The 14,806-nt window shown below is 41.3% G+C and overlaps 1 protein-coding gene across 5 annotated transcripts in view; it reads right to left on the bottom strand.

Moving 5' to 3' along the window:
* The window catches only part of fmnl3 (formin-like 3), a 41,829-nt gene extending 27,972 nt beyond the window's left edge, over nucleotides 1-13,857 (bottom strand). For 4 of the 5 annotated variants that reach the window (XM_061774326.1, XM_061774308.1, XM_061774317.1 and 1 more), the window contains exon 1: nucleotides 13,342-13,856. In XM_061774326.1, coding sequence (XP_061630310.1) covers nucleotides 13,342-13,455 — 114 coding nt within the window. In that variant the 5' untranslated portion in view covers nucleotides 13,456-13,856. Of the gene's footprint in view, nucleotides 1-13,341 lie in introns of all 5 variants that reach the window. The other variant, XM_061774293.1, reaches the window with a different exon arrangement.
* Between the last annotated feature and the right edge of the window lie 949 nt (nucleotides 13,858-14,806).

The following is a 14,806-nucleotide window of genomic DNA, read 5'->3' on the forward strand; positions in this document are numbered from 1 at the left end:
GGCCAGTCTAGTACCCGCATTCTTTTACTACAAAGCCACGCTGTTGTAACACGTGCAGAATGTGGTCTGGCATTGTCTTGCTGAAATAAGCAGGGGCGTCCATGAAAAAGACGTTGCTTGGATGGCACCATATGTTTCTCCAAAACCTGTATGTACCTTTTCTGTCACGTACGTGGTTAGGGCAAAGGCGAGTAACAGATGTGTAAGTTACCCATGCCATTGGCACTAACCCAGCCCCATACCATCACAGATGCTGGCTTTTGAACTTTGCGTCCATAACAATCCGGATGGTTCTTTTCCTCTGGCCTGGAGGACACGACTTCCACAATTTCCAAAAACAATTTGAAATGTGGACTCGTCGGACCACAGAACACTTTTCCACTTTGCATCAGTCCATCTTAGATGAGCTCGGGCCCAGAGAAGCCGGCGGCGTTTCTGGGTGTTGTTGATAAAATGCTTTTGCTTTGCATAGTAGAGTTTCAAGTCACACTTACGGATGTAGCGAATTCACCTGTGGGATGTTTGATGAGAATTCCTGAACTTTCTCAGTCTTTTTTGCCACCTGTGCCAGCTTTTTTGGAACGTGTTGCAGCCCTAAAATTCTCAGTTAATGATTATTTGCTAAAAACAATCAGGTTTATCAGTTTGAACATTAAATATCTTGTCTTTGTAGTGTAGTCAATTAAATATAGGTTGAACATGATTTACAAATCATTGTATTCTGTTTTTATTTATATTTAACACGTCCCAACTTCATTGGAAGTGGGGTTGTACATTTACTAGGTTCAGATTTTGGGGTGTAAAAAGTAGTGTCTTTGAATGATACAGGGGAGTCATAAAACACCTTCATACACTGTGTCAGTTGACACCTGAGGCGCAAATGTGTGTCAGGTTGAACAGCTGAAATGGGTGAAAAATAATAATAACAACAAATGTAATAAGGTAAGAAGAAGAGGTCAAGAAGCACAGAGGATATTTCCTTTAGGACCTGATTGAGGTAATTTGAGCCAAGTAACTGAATTTAGTTAACTTCATTGAGCTTTTTCCAGCAGTGATACAATCTTGCACTTCCTGTGTTTATAAGAAGTTAAAAATGTAGCAAGGGAGCAAGGAGAGACATGTTATTTATTGCTCGGCCCATTTTAGGGGTAAAATACTACAGAAATGTGAAAAATGTTTGCCGTCTGTTATGTGCTACCCACGTATTCTCCTCGAACGAGGCCCTTCTGCTTTGACTTCACTCCATTCAATGCGAAGCTTTGTTTTGATTTGGTGTTGTGCCATTCCCAGCGTTTGACATTTGAGACATTCCTTTCTTCTCCTTATAGAAAATGGCTGACAATAACTGGTGGGCAGGGTCACAGTTTGCCCCCTGGTACTGTTCAGAGCAAAATCCAGCTCAGACGCACCACAAGTACAATACACAACCTGATGAACTGGTTCCATTACCGACACTCTCTTCCATCAATGAACTACTTGGGAGACACAACCACAGACACTTCTGTTTTTATATCAAATGCTTTTTTTTTTCCATGTATGTAGAGATAACAACTATCAAGTATCTATAATGTAATCACAAAGTGCCTCTCCAACATCTAAAAAGGAGAAATGCTATATTTCCAATTATTCAATGTGACCTTGTCTTGCACTTTGTCACATACAGTACATAATTATATTGTGTAGCATACATACCATGGGCATTGCAATGTTAACTAATTATTTAGTTTGGAGCCAATTATCAATCTCCATATTTTGGGGGGAAATTACATCAATTCAGTTCATGCGCAACCTACTTCCGCATTCAGCAAATCATGTCGAAGCTCTTCCTCCTTGCTATGGTGAATGGCATAGGAGACAAAGCACCCGTAGGAACTTTAAATGTCGGCAATGTATTTTTTTCAAACACAACATGTTACCACAACCTCCAAAGATGAAAATGGTAACATATCATATTAGTATGAATAAATGATTAATTTGTATGTAACTTTAGTCCGAGGACACCAGCCATAATGATTGAGATTTTTTTTAGCAAGTTCGGGTTCAAACAATCATGTCATCAACCCGCTGTTTTGCTAGTTATTGCGGCATACACAGGAAGCCAAGCTAACCTGTTTTTGGGTTTGTTCACGTGAAGTTCCGCATATAGCGGATTGATCGACTATTATGCCCGTCATTAAACTTGAACTACAGCGATGCCTTGAGATACAAGTTTAATTTGTTGCGTGACCACGCTTGTATCTCAGAAGACTCATCTCAAATCATCTTTCCCCATTGAAATGAATGCAAATGCCTTTAATCTGTTCCAGCCACCCAAAAACACAGCAAAAAAAATTGCCGCCAACCTATAAAAATTCACTTCCACAACAAATTGTCCAAATTTGTCTCAATTTCCATAATTTCAAAATTTTGTCAAGAACATTTCCGTGCAACAGTCATAATCATAATCGTTAATAAATGGAGGCTTAGGTGTGCAATCACACTCAGACCCCTACAAATAAGGGGAAATGTGCTGCAGCACAAATGGCGACTTAATGGGGCAAGTCCAACTGCCCTGAACTGGACGGCTGCCTAATCCGATCTGATTTACAACATTGCCTGAGCCGACTTTATGACCTTCAACTCCCGCTGGAGAATGCCAGAGAGACGACTGGAAAATAGGGATAGATGTTTTCCTACAAGATCTTTTCTGCTTTACAGCTGCCAAAGTTGCAGTTTTTACATGAAAATGTCAGCTAAATACCAGAACAACTACTTCAGGCTTCCCCCCCCCCCCCGCCCCCCCCCCTTAAAACTTCCCATGCATTTTCCATGTGTCTTACCAAACCGCACAAACTGTGCCAACTGAATTCTTCAGATTGTGTACAAATAGTTGAGTCTCTGGATGGCCTGCCCACCCCTGAAATGTGAAATTAAACAACCAAGTACATATTTTCTTGTATGCCTATTTCTGAAAATGTGGGGAAATATTATTCAATTATCCAGTGGTGGATTGATTCATGCAAGTGCGATTAACTTGCAAGCTGGATGTGGAGGGGTGAACAGCTCCAGATCCGGGAGACCCCAGTAACACCAAGAATATCCAACAGATTAGTTGCTTGTCGCTTTTTTGAAAACAAAAACAAACAAACAAAAAACACTAATTAGCTGCTTGTTTCGTGGCATGCCCGAGCTCCGCCCCCAGTCTCCATGGTTATGAAAGCCAAACTCTGCATTTGCACGAAACAGAACTGCCCATCAACAAGCGTGTACCAAGTGGAAAATGAGTATACTGTAATTCCTTATCCTTTGTGTATTTTGATGGAAGAACGTCAAAGACCTTTTACAAAGACACCTGTGAATTGTTTTAAATTGTATAGTATGCACTTTTAAACCTTGAGTAAAAATACACTCTTTATTCATTTATGTCCGCTCCCATAATGGCTCTTAATATATTTTACAGTGTGCTGCTGGTGCTTTATCACAGTTGGAAACACAAAAAAAGTGTGTTTCCTTTTTCTCACAGACTAGACGTGGTTGTCATCAGCTCAGAGGGAAAAGAGTGGGCGGCTACACTGTTCGCAGCAGCTCAGACCCAGACCCAGACCCAGATGGCCCGCTTTACCCATAACAAATCCCAGAGTCTGCTCATCAGGGTGGTGTCCCGGAATGAGGGGCTCGACTGGAAGATGGATCAAGGACTCCAGCTAAAGACAACCATGCATTAGCTCGGTTCACCTATCTATTACCAAGGTGTGGTCATTTTTCAATTGTAATCATTCCGGAAAAAAAAAAGCCCAACATACAACACAAGAGCTATTTACAGTTAAAGGGTTTCCTCTTGTAAAGCCAATACATCATTAACATGAACAGATTTTTTTATTTGTGCAGTAGCAATGTGAACATCTCTGATTTTAAAATTGTACTTATCCTAAATTTGAAAAAGCCATCCATTTTCTATTCCGCTATCCTAATAATGGGTGAATTAGAAAAATGACTCAAGGTTTAATGCAAGGAATTTCCAACACACGGGTGAGCTGGAGCCTAGCCCAGCTGACTTTGGGTGATAGCCGGGGTACAAATTGGACTGGTCGTCAGTCAATGGCAGGGCACATATTGACAACCAACTAACACACTTACATACTGTGCACATGTAATTTAGAATCTTCAGTTATGCCTTGACAGACCTTACTTTGTGCAATGGGACAAGAAAAAGGTCTTCTCCAAGGATAGAATTGTTCTGAAATTATCGGTATGCTAAATAAAAAATAAGGAACTAAGTGACCTAACACTACTTCTGCTTGATTATTAATCGATTAAGAGGTGTGTCTCAACACATGTGTCCTTATAAAGCAAGTGCAATATGCCTGTGTCTGTGAGGAAGACAAGAAAAAGCTGATCTTAGTACTGTCAGGGAGTAGAGCCAACAAGGACGCAAAGAAAACAGAATGAATACAGGGCTTATTAACTGGGCATATTTTAGGCTATTAAAATGAGACAAAATAGTGTTAGAGCTATGCCAGGGTTGCCTGGTCGTAATTCAACTGGAGTGTGTCTTAGGGAAATAAAAGTTTGAACAACGAAATAGACATAAATAGCGGTCGACGCCTACAGAATCACATCAAACCAACCCCAGATGACAAACTGCATGTTTTTGGAAACAATGGGGGATGTGAGCGATGACGTCAAGAATGAGACACATATGACACACTTGTGAACTGGCCCAACATCTAATATATACATCAGGCTGGCTTTTTATTAATGAATCTTGGAGACATTGCTTGACTTTTTTCTTTTTCCTCCTTGTGGCGAAACAATAGGAGGAGACTGGGTTAGCGCTGCAGCTGTTGTCGTCACGGCGCTGCTGAGACTTCCTGAACATGTCAGGAAATCAAAAACTGCCCTCCGTGATTAACGTTGGTTTCTTCCAATGCTGCGGCCTGTAATACGACCAACGTGTGTCTTCGCACATCGAGCAAAACAATGTGCAAATGAATTGTGGGTGTTTTTCCAGCTCCGAGGTAAGAGCTGAGAGTGTGAGAAAACACTGCTCCCCTTTCTCTGAGCAGACATCCGATCAGGCTGTCGCTGTTTGGATTGGTAATCTGAACTAGGTGGTCACAACAAAGCAAGAATCTTACACAAAGATGTCAGAAGACTGTAACCAAACAAGGCCGATGCACCTGAGAGTTTCTGCGCCTCTTGATGCTTGTTTGCAAATAAACACGGGGATACTCATACTCCCTTACAAACGTATTAACGCAGGGGTGTCAAAGTAATTTTTGTCGCAGGCCACATTGTTGGTATAGGGCCGTTATGACTGTGAAACCATATAGAGTGTGAATGTTTCATCACCTCATCATATTATTAAATATACACAACAAATGGCTGGATAACTACTTTTGAAACCAGTATAAGGGGTTTGGTATACAAAAAACGCTTGCAATAGGTCAACGTTATTATTCATTACATGTGAACATTTGGTACAAATTTTAGCAAGAATCATGGAAGTCGACACAAATTCGATTTGTTTTCGCGGGCCACGTAAAATTATGTGGCGGGCTGGATGTGGCCCCCGGGCCTTGAGTTTGACACCAGTGTATTACCAAATCAGAGCAGGCATATCATTTAATCCAAATATACGCATGGTCAATATTGGGGCTTGTACAGACTAATTGACTTGTCCACTTTACAACTCGACAAAGACGGTAAGAGCTTGACGTCGTCTAGTTGCCCATCGTGGGGGTTTTTTTTGTCGGGGAGGAAGCAGAGCAACAACAGAAATAAAATTAGTCTTTTACCTTAATTAATTTCAATTGGCATCTATTTCTGTGCAACTGCGTAGGTAAGGGACAACCAGTAGAGGGAGAAAAAAGTCAGGCTCAAGCAGGAATTAGAATTTTTCCACCCGCACTATCAAAGTGGAAAGAGAACGGGGAATTTTCCACCATCCACGAGGACGTCCGTGATGATTTGCATCCATGCATCCAATTTCTATACTGCTTACTCTCATTAGGGTAGCGGGTGTGTTGGAGAAATGTTTTTTTTTTTTTTTTAAACGCACATTCCCAACATGCAGAATCTTCAAATGTTACCTGGGTGTCCCAGCAGAAAGCACACCGAGTGAAAGGATTTTTTTGATAATCCAATCACACGACAGCTCATGTCCATGCTCTTGTGTTTAAACAAGTATGTTCTGCAAAATCGGTGTATGAACTGTCCTCTGTCGGCGAATATAGACTATTGCAATTACCTCCTCCAGCGATTTTTTTTTTTTTATTATAGTACTATCGTCAAAAAATAATGACATCATCAGAGACAAGATGACTTTGACTCAACTTTTTACCAAACTGGTGTTGACTTATGAAAAATCTGAAGTTGAGCAAAACCTAATCAATAACTTGATTTAATGTCAAACTACAAACAGCGTTTTTAACCACACCATGAGCACTAAAGCCAAATTATGATATTAAAAAGAAACGTCTTGCAAATCTATCAAAAACATCTTTCTGTTCTGAAAAATCTAACACCTCTTATGATTAACATTTGATGGCTAAGGTTTGTAAGTGGAAAAAAGTAGACTGTTTTTGCCATTCCAAGCCCAAAGAAAAGTGTCTTAAAGTGGACATAAAAAACAACAACAAAGCTCCGTTATTAGACTAAAAACAAATACACATTTTAAGCGTGATGCTAAGTTTCAGTACACTGCTCACACTCCACCTTCAATTTAAAAGCAATTACAGTATTGAGATGGTTCATTCCAAGAGGTCAAATATCTGATCACTAGACACTTTCAAACGCACTCCTTTTGTATGCTTGACAGGTAGTTTGGGAACATTTGATTGATGATGATCCTATATAATTACCAATTATAAGAGGTATCTTCTGTTTGATGTAATGATGAACGACTCGATCAGTCAGCTCACCCTCTCAGAAGCCGAGCAGTGGACAAATGGTTCAAGTAGACAGCTAGAACTTCCCCTAATAAGCGTTACAACTCCTTTTAAGAAGTGTGAAATCCCCATTGAATTCGGAGTCAAAGACAACACCGTTTACAGCTGCGGGGCCTCCTTTCTCACTTTCTCCTCCCATATCAATCTCCTCAGTTTGGCGATAGGGACAACTTTTTTCTTTTTTTTTTTTTTTTTAACCAAATGGACCTGCGCTTGTTTGCCTCTTATGGCGACATGAAGTGGGTTAAATGGCATATTTGCCCCAGAATTGATTGATGGCAATAATAGCTGGCTTCAAGCTAGAGACGAAGGCCAAGTGATAAAGAATTAAATATCCTGAGCTGAAGGTCCTGACAGAGCCAGATGTTCGTTGGGCTCCGAATGTACTTTAAGTGAACTCGAAAGGCAATTTTTTGAGAGGCCTTTAATCAACTGGCGTCCAAAACTATGGAAAATCTAAAAATGTGAACAGAAGCATAAGGGGATGAGTTATAAATAACTGCAGGGATCGGTTGTGAATCAGAGAAAGGAAGTATTCCTTCATTGCTTAGAGGCCGACATCCTGTTTGTTCTCCTCTGCGTGTCCACGCGGGGCTTAGGGAAGCCCCCGCCGACGGACGATATTCATGAGGAATGAGAGGAATGCAGGTACACGAATGCCTCAATTACTCATGCCGGGCCAACGCTTTTTGACAGGCTGCCCAGTTAAATAAAAAAAAAAAAAAACAAAGGTCAGCCTGCGAGAAGGAGCAACAAATGTAATCCAATACTGTGATGGGCTAGAAGTCTAATAATTCACAGAGGAGGTTCTAGCACGAGGCAGATACACATTTGACAAGAATTTGCCTTGTGCTGCTGTGAGAAATAACAAGCAAACACATCACTAGTGGCACACAATGCTGAAATACATTGGCTATTTAAATTTGGCGTATGGCGGTTCCACATAAAAAAATAAAAAACCTGTGTACAGCAGCACCAAAGGCACCAGGGGGATGAGGCCCCTTTCTATAACAACACCGACTGACAGAGTCCCCATTGTACTAAGGAGGAAACCCACTTCTCCAACTTACTGCCTTGCAGGGTGCAGACGTACTAGAGCGGCCTGACACCCTCCACATATCCACACACACACACACACACACACATGCATGCATGTATCAATTAGAGACTTGAATTATGACAAAGCTCTGCGTGTGTGACTGTTACTTCATGATGTGACTGAGCCTGCACATAAAGCCACACATGTTGTATGATAATTGCAGACATGCTGTATCTGCTCAGTCGTGCACTTTAACTTGAACTCTGCTTTCCAAATAACTGCGAGGACAGAATTACAGAAGCACTAAAACTGTCCATAAAATGCGGCCCACTTGGGGAATCGTAGCCCGAGGGCGCACACAGCCAGGTGGGCGGCTAAAAGCCAAAGTTAACTGCATTCACCCAACTCCCATAATCCCCCTCTTCCTCCGAGGACACGGTGGTGGATGCCTAAGCCAGATGTACACACAATAGGCAGAAAGGAGGAGTATGTGTGTAAAGGGGAAAAAACAGTTAGGCACATGAATGGCAATAAATAACACTAATCTAGGTTTATGCCCAGTAAACACTCCTCACATCTTGACTCCATTAGTTCCACTTATCAGACACCGCAGCTCTCTTCGGATTTGAAGAAGCAGCAAAGGACTGTCAGAACTGAACCTCCTCGTGTGTATTTTGCATGATGCAACTGGATGTCTGCGACTGTGCTGGCAGTGGAATTGTGTGACCAATCGGTTCGGACACTCTCTACAGCAGTCAAAAGCTAAAACTGTTTCCATGTCGCTCCCTCGGCAAACAATTGAATACGTGTGCGCTGCTTAAAAGAAAGAAAGAAAGACAGAAAACGGTGGTAAAGTCATTACCACTGAGAACAGTGGCAGGCAGCCATGCAGTTCAAAGGGAAATTTCCCACTCCCGAGTTCTCCTGCGGCTTCAGTCCCGACTAGACCGCAGGAATCCAGTGGTGGACGGCACGGTGAAAGAGGATCCCATGCCAGACGTGCATCTTTGAAAGTGCCACCCACTCCTCTCACATCGTTTTCATAAGCGCAGACTCATACGGAGAAGCTTATTTTGGAGCCACAGTGCGTTCTGGGAATGTGGAGGTAGGAAACACTGACTGGGTGAATGAACCAGTGATTGTGTTTCAATTGAGGAAGTGAGTAAGAGTTAACAACGTGTTGGAAAAACTACAAAGACTACTTGGCTGAGTAGTGCCACTACTAGGCATGGCCATAGTAACGGATAAGTTGATTGTTGAGAATTGTGTTGAGTTGATTGGTGATTCATTGTGTCTTGCAGCAATTGAGGCAAAATGGGGTGGAGTCTCAATTTGTTTATGGTCAAAGTTGAAGAACATTACAGCTATGCTATTGGCTAGATAGCATGAAATGTTCAATAATTCAGCTATGAGGTTTACTATTTATAGGGTATTGATTAAGTTCTCTGTAATCAGTCATTGAATAATGCATTAATTAATCAAATGCGGCCACATGAAGGAGGCTAAATTTCTTTGATCACTTATTTTTATTTACAGTGGCACAGTCTGTGGAAACCTCTCGGAATGTTCTGATTTCTTGTTTGAATTGGCATTTTAGCAGAATAATGGTGTCTGGGCACAGTGGAAGACTGGTTAGCACATCTGCCTCACAGTTCTGAGGACCTGAGTTCAAATCCGGCCTCCCCTGTGTGGAGTTTGCATGCCTGCGTGGGTTTTTTCCTCCCACATTCCAAAAACATGCAAGGTAGGTTCACTGAAGACTCTTAAAATTGCCCGTAGGTGTGAATGTGAGTGTGAATGGTTGTTTGTTTATACAGTGGGTACGGAAAGTATTCAGACCCCCTTCAATTTTTCACTCTTTGTTATATTGCAGCCATTTGCTAAAATCATTTAAATTCATTTTTTTCCCTCATTAATGTACACACAGCACCACATATTGACAGGAAAAAAGCTGATTTTTTTTGTAGATTTATTAAAAAAGAAAAACTAAAATATCACACATCCATTAAGTATTCAGACCCTTTGCTGTGACACTCATATTTAACTCGGGTGCTATCCATTTCTTTTGATCATCCTTGAGATGGTTCTACGCCTTCATTGGAGTCCAGCTGTCTTTGATTATACTGATTGGACTTGATTAGGAAAGCCACACACCTGTCTATATAAGACCTTACAGCTCACAGTGCATGTCAGAGCAAATGAGAATCATGAGGTCAGAGGAACTGCCTGAAGAGCTCAGAGACAATTTCAACAATTCTGTTTTTTTCTGTCAATATGCGGTGCTGTGTGTACATTAATGAGAGGAAAAAAATGATTTTAGAAAATGGCTGCAATATATATATATATATACACACAGAATTTTCAAATAAAGATGTTCTAATTAAAATCCACTTCTTTAAGAACAAACTCCTGCAGCCCCGCCTCCCCTGTGCAGATCAAAGTGTCACACTCCTAATGTTGGCCGCCTTGTGTTCTCCAGCGGCCTGTTGGTGGTCTCGAGGTGTATACAGTTGTGGTCAGACATCTCCGAGAGCAAAGCAGAGCTTTATTGCTTTTTATTTTGCAGTCTTACTTGTTGTGTGAAGCTGCTAGTAGATGAGAGAGAGGCACGTGATTGATGTCTCCACTGATCAGTATGAGATGGCGGGATGGTGAAATTATAACCTTGGGGTCACAGCCTGCACGACGTCACTAGCGTTGGCTGCAGAGCCAGCAACTGAAGGTTTAATGTAAATAAACAACTGCAGTTTTTAAACAGCCCTTATTTCATCTGTTGGCGAGTAACCTTGCATTCCCCATAATGAACAATGGAAGGAACGCTTCAAATCTGCTGTCCCATTTAACCCAGTCTCTTGCTTCACTTCACTTTATGACTGATGTCGAGTTGGTCTTCTTTCGCCAGCAAACAAGCTGAAACTGAATCAACAGCACCTCCGCTGGGTGCAGCCAAATTTTGCACTCCATTTTTCCTCAGTTCAGGACACGTTGATAGACAATAAATTCCACATGCTTCAATTAATTATTTTTATGCTCGTCCCTTGTATGAATGGAGGTGTATAATTTTATGGTGATCCAAATTGGGATTGTTATGCCTTGGCAGAGGTCTATGCCCTACTGAGTGCCATTTGTAATAGTTTTTCATTGTTAGTTTACTTGTACTGGATCTCCTAAGAATGTGCAGTAGTGCCTAATGAAGTGGCCGGTCAGTGGCGAGGTAAGAAGACTCCCAAGGCGAAGGATGGAAAATGCCAAGTAGCTGTTTCCACCCACAGAAGACAGAAGTGAGGGGCGAAAAGAATCGCGAAGGTATTCACAGCTTGGCTTGCATTTCATCCGCAGGAATGAAACGCCTCATCCGCCTTCTACTGTGGAGGGATCCTGTTAGAGTAGGCCAGCAATATTACTACAGTGGCTGAAGCCTACTGATGCACACATGACATCATTCTGGGCTGCTATCATCCCACTGGGAGATCTGTGTGCTTTTGTCCAGGAGGATGGGCAGTGGCACCACGCGCATTCACACACCACGTCAAGTTACTCCTGTTCACACCAGAAGACCATCGTGCAACAGGCAGTGGTCCAGCAGAGGGAGGAAACAGCCCAAATCAAAATACCATTTTATGAACTTATTACAACCGCTTTGATGCCAGCTACAAAAACATACAGCAGGAAGCAATCTGTACTTAATTTAGAATATTTTGGTTGAAGTATAAAAAAAGCACCAAACTCATTGCCAGATGAAAGAACGGTGACCTTGTGTTCCTGGAAAGATAAAAAAAAACACACACACACACATGAAGAGCCCCAACTGATGTACCTTTATCTCACAGGCAAAAGGTGAGCAGGCCACCATTGTCTGATAAGAAGACTAAAATATACACGCGTGTTATGCTTTCCCACAAACTGAAGGAAATGCGTTGCTACTAGGGAGCAGGGTGGAGAACTAGCGACAGAAACTAAACATAAATGTTGAGTCTATTGCCCTCTTGCCTAGAAATCTTCTCTGCGTGGCTGCACATAATAACAGTGACAGAATTGGAGTTCCGAGTTTAGGACGTGCATTATGGTGATAAATGTGAGGATTTCAAGCTTTGTTTTTAGGCGACGCCATGCCTACAGACGTACTGTATGTGAAACTTTTGAAATGTGAAAAAAAAAAAAAAAAAAAGTACAGTCACGCAAATGACTCAAGCAGTGAGTCTTGCTGTGTTGTAATGTGTCTGATAATCTGATTGTCATCTATAGGGCGCTCTCAGTGGATTCTTGCAGAGCTCATCTCTTTTAAGAGACCCTAAATGATGTCATTACCTCATTCTTAGATAAAGTATGTCTGTATACAATGGATCGTCAGTGAATCAAAGTTTTTTTGGTTTTTTTCCCAGTCTTAGAAGGGCTCAAACAATTATCCTGGTGTCCAATAATTAGCGCTATTGGTGTAATATAGATAGACAGAAAAGGTCTCTTATTCTTGACAATATAAAGAGGTTCGCTCCATTATAACAATTAAAAGCCATAACATCACGGCAAGTGTAGTTCATGATGACATTCAACTTCTATGACAAATAAAGGCAGTTAATGCCTTAAAGAATAAATAAATAAAACCTTTTCTAACTTAAGATAGCTTGTTACAATACAGAGGAGGGGGAATACCGTGGAAATGTCTTCATTTAGTTATGAACAGTAAAAGAAAACCCAAGCGGAAAGCCAAAACGAAAACAAAACAAAAAAAGAACCAAAATTGTAAAGTCTGTTCATTTTGGAAAGCCCCCAAAACTTCACAGGGAATGACAGTGTCACTTGACTGTGCAAGTGGGTGTTGAGTGAGAGAGAGCTCATCATGACAAGAGCTCAACTTCATCTGTGTGTGTGTGTGTGTGTGCGTGTGTGCGCGTGTGTTTTTACATGTTTAGTCTGCAGCACACAAACACGATGCTGTGATGTGCTCGTTTAATACAGTCATATGACCGCCCCCGTGTACTGAAAACGTGAAAAATAAATACAATAAAACACGCTCTCCCCCTCCCCATTTGCGCCGTGCTGCGTTCACTGTTCCAGCCAAATGCTGAGTTGTCTGACTTTTGGGGGAGACAAAAGAACCGCAGGAGAGGAGGGGGTAAATCAGGCAGTAGAAAGGGGGCGGGCCAACACAGGTCTCCTCGTTTCAAACAGCAATAGTTCATTATTAAAAACAATTGTAAGTTGCCTGAGTTTTTCTTTCTTCTCTTTTTTATTTATTATTATTATTATTTCTTTCATTTTTTTTTGCAATAAAAGGCTAGTGAGTTTTCACACATTAATCGCAGAAGTTCGGTTTGATTTTGACACCAAAGCAAAAAAAAATCTAAAATAATCCTGAAAAGCATAACAACTCACCAAAACGATGGCGAACTTCTCCTCTAGCTCGGTGGGGTCCGGCATGGGCACCTTCAGGGGCATTATGTGATGCTTCATCTCCGAGTGGCCGTCCACACTTTCAATATTACCCATTTTTTCCTGTCACAGCAGTGTCGTATCCTCTTTTATTATACACGTCGCAAAACTGTTTTTAAATTAATCCAAGTCAGGTAATAATAATATGTATATATTTTGTTTGTTTTTTTTTAAATCTCCCCAAATATTCCAGTGATGTAATCAACGCAATAATCCAAACGATCCACTTCTCCCATGTAAAAACTGACAGTGCAGTAGTCTCGTTTTACTAAATCCAAATGCCATTTATTCACGCGTTTACAGTCCCGTCTTCTATGGTACTGTTTTCCGCCACGGGTCTAAATTTCCGCTTTTCTTTCCGCTGGTGTTTCGCATCTAACTTTCAAAATCGCGAGCAGCACAGTTGCTGCTTGACTTTCTTTCTTGGCTCCGACGTGTTTCCATTCATTATTGTTGTGTGATCCTGATTAGGCTGCGCACAGTAGGCGGGCCAGCTTGTATCGTGCACACCCTATTGGCCTAAGCACATGTCAATCACGCCCTCGCCTTTCACATCTGTAGCCACAGTCCCTCACGCAGCTGGACACAAGTTAGTCAGCATATTGGCGCACCCTGGCGGCTAATTAGGTTATTACATTTCAACCTTGCTCAGACACTTGTTGAATACAGTAAACCGCCACTAATCGCGAATAAAATATGATCCCAAAACAATTTCAAGTTTTTAATATAATCTTCTCAGCTCATTTTACACTGGGGATTTGGTCATTTGGGTCGCCGAGGAAAAATATAGTCAACCGATTTAAAAAAAAAAAAGGTGTGAATTTGAGAAAATTCTATTTCGGGAGCCAGATAAAGTCTTTCAAATCCTTCTTGAGTATTTTTATCCAACAAGTGAATAATCTCAATGATTTTACAGGAATTGATACAAACAATAAACATTTGACATAGTTTATCATTTCGAGTACTTTAATACACTCATCTTAACGAATGTCTCTTCACCTCATCTCTACTTCATCCTCCTCGGCCGACACTGACAGCAGTGTTACTACTGCTGGCGAGATCGTCTGGCTCTCGCTGGTGTCGGTTACGCACATTCTGTGTCACGGTGGAAAAGGGTGAAACCTTTTGTAGTTTTGATTTAAAAAACTTTTGTTTTCTATTTGCCTTCTTAGCTCCATGAGGATAACTAGGCTTCATTTTAATCACAATGCGGAAACAAGTTTGTTTTGCTACCCTCTTCTTGAATCTATTCTGCACTTGCACAGCCACCATTCAGATACTGCATATCAGTTCAACGTACTTCCTTGACACTAATTACTACATTCAGTTGGCACCATCTTGTGGCATCTTTGGGTGTTACAAAAAGAGCCCCAAAATATACTGAGAATCAGTGAATATGTAAATTGAG

This window comes from Phyllopteryx taeniolatus, chromosome 1 (assembly GCF_024500385.1).
Source record: "Phyllopteryx taeniolatus isolate TA_2022b chromosome 1, UOR_Ptae_1.2, whole genome shotgun sequence".
NCBI lineage: Eukaryota > Metazoa > Chordata > Actinopteri > Syngnathiformes > Syngnathidae > Phyllopteryx > Phyllopteryx taeniolatus.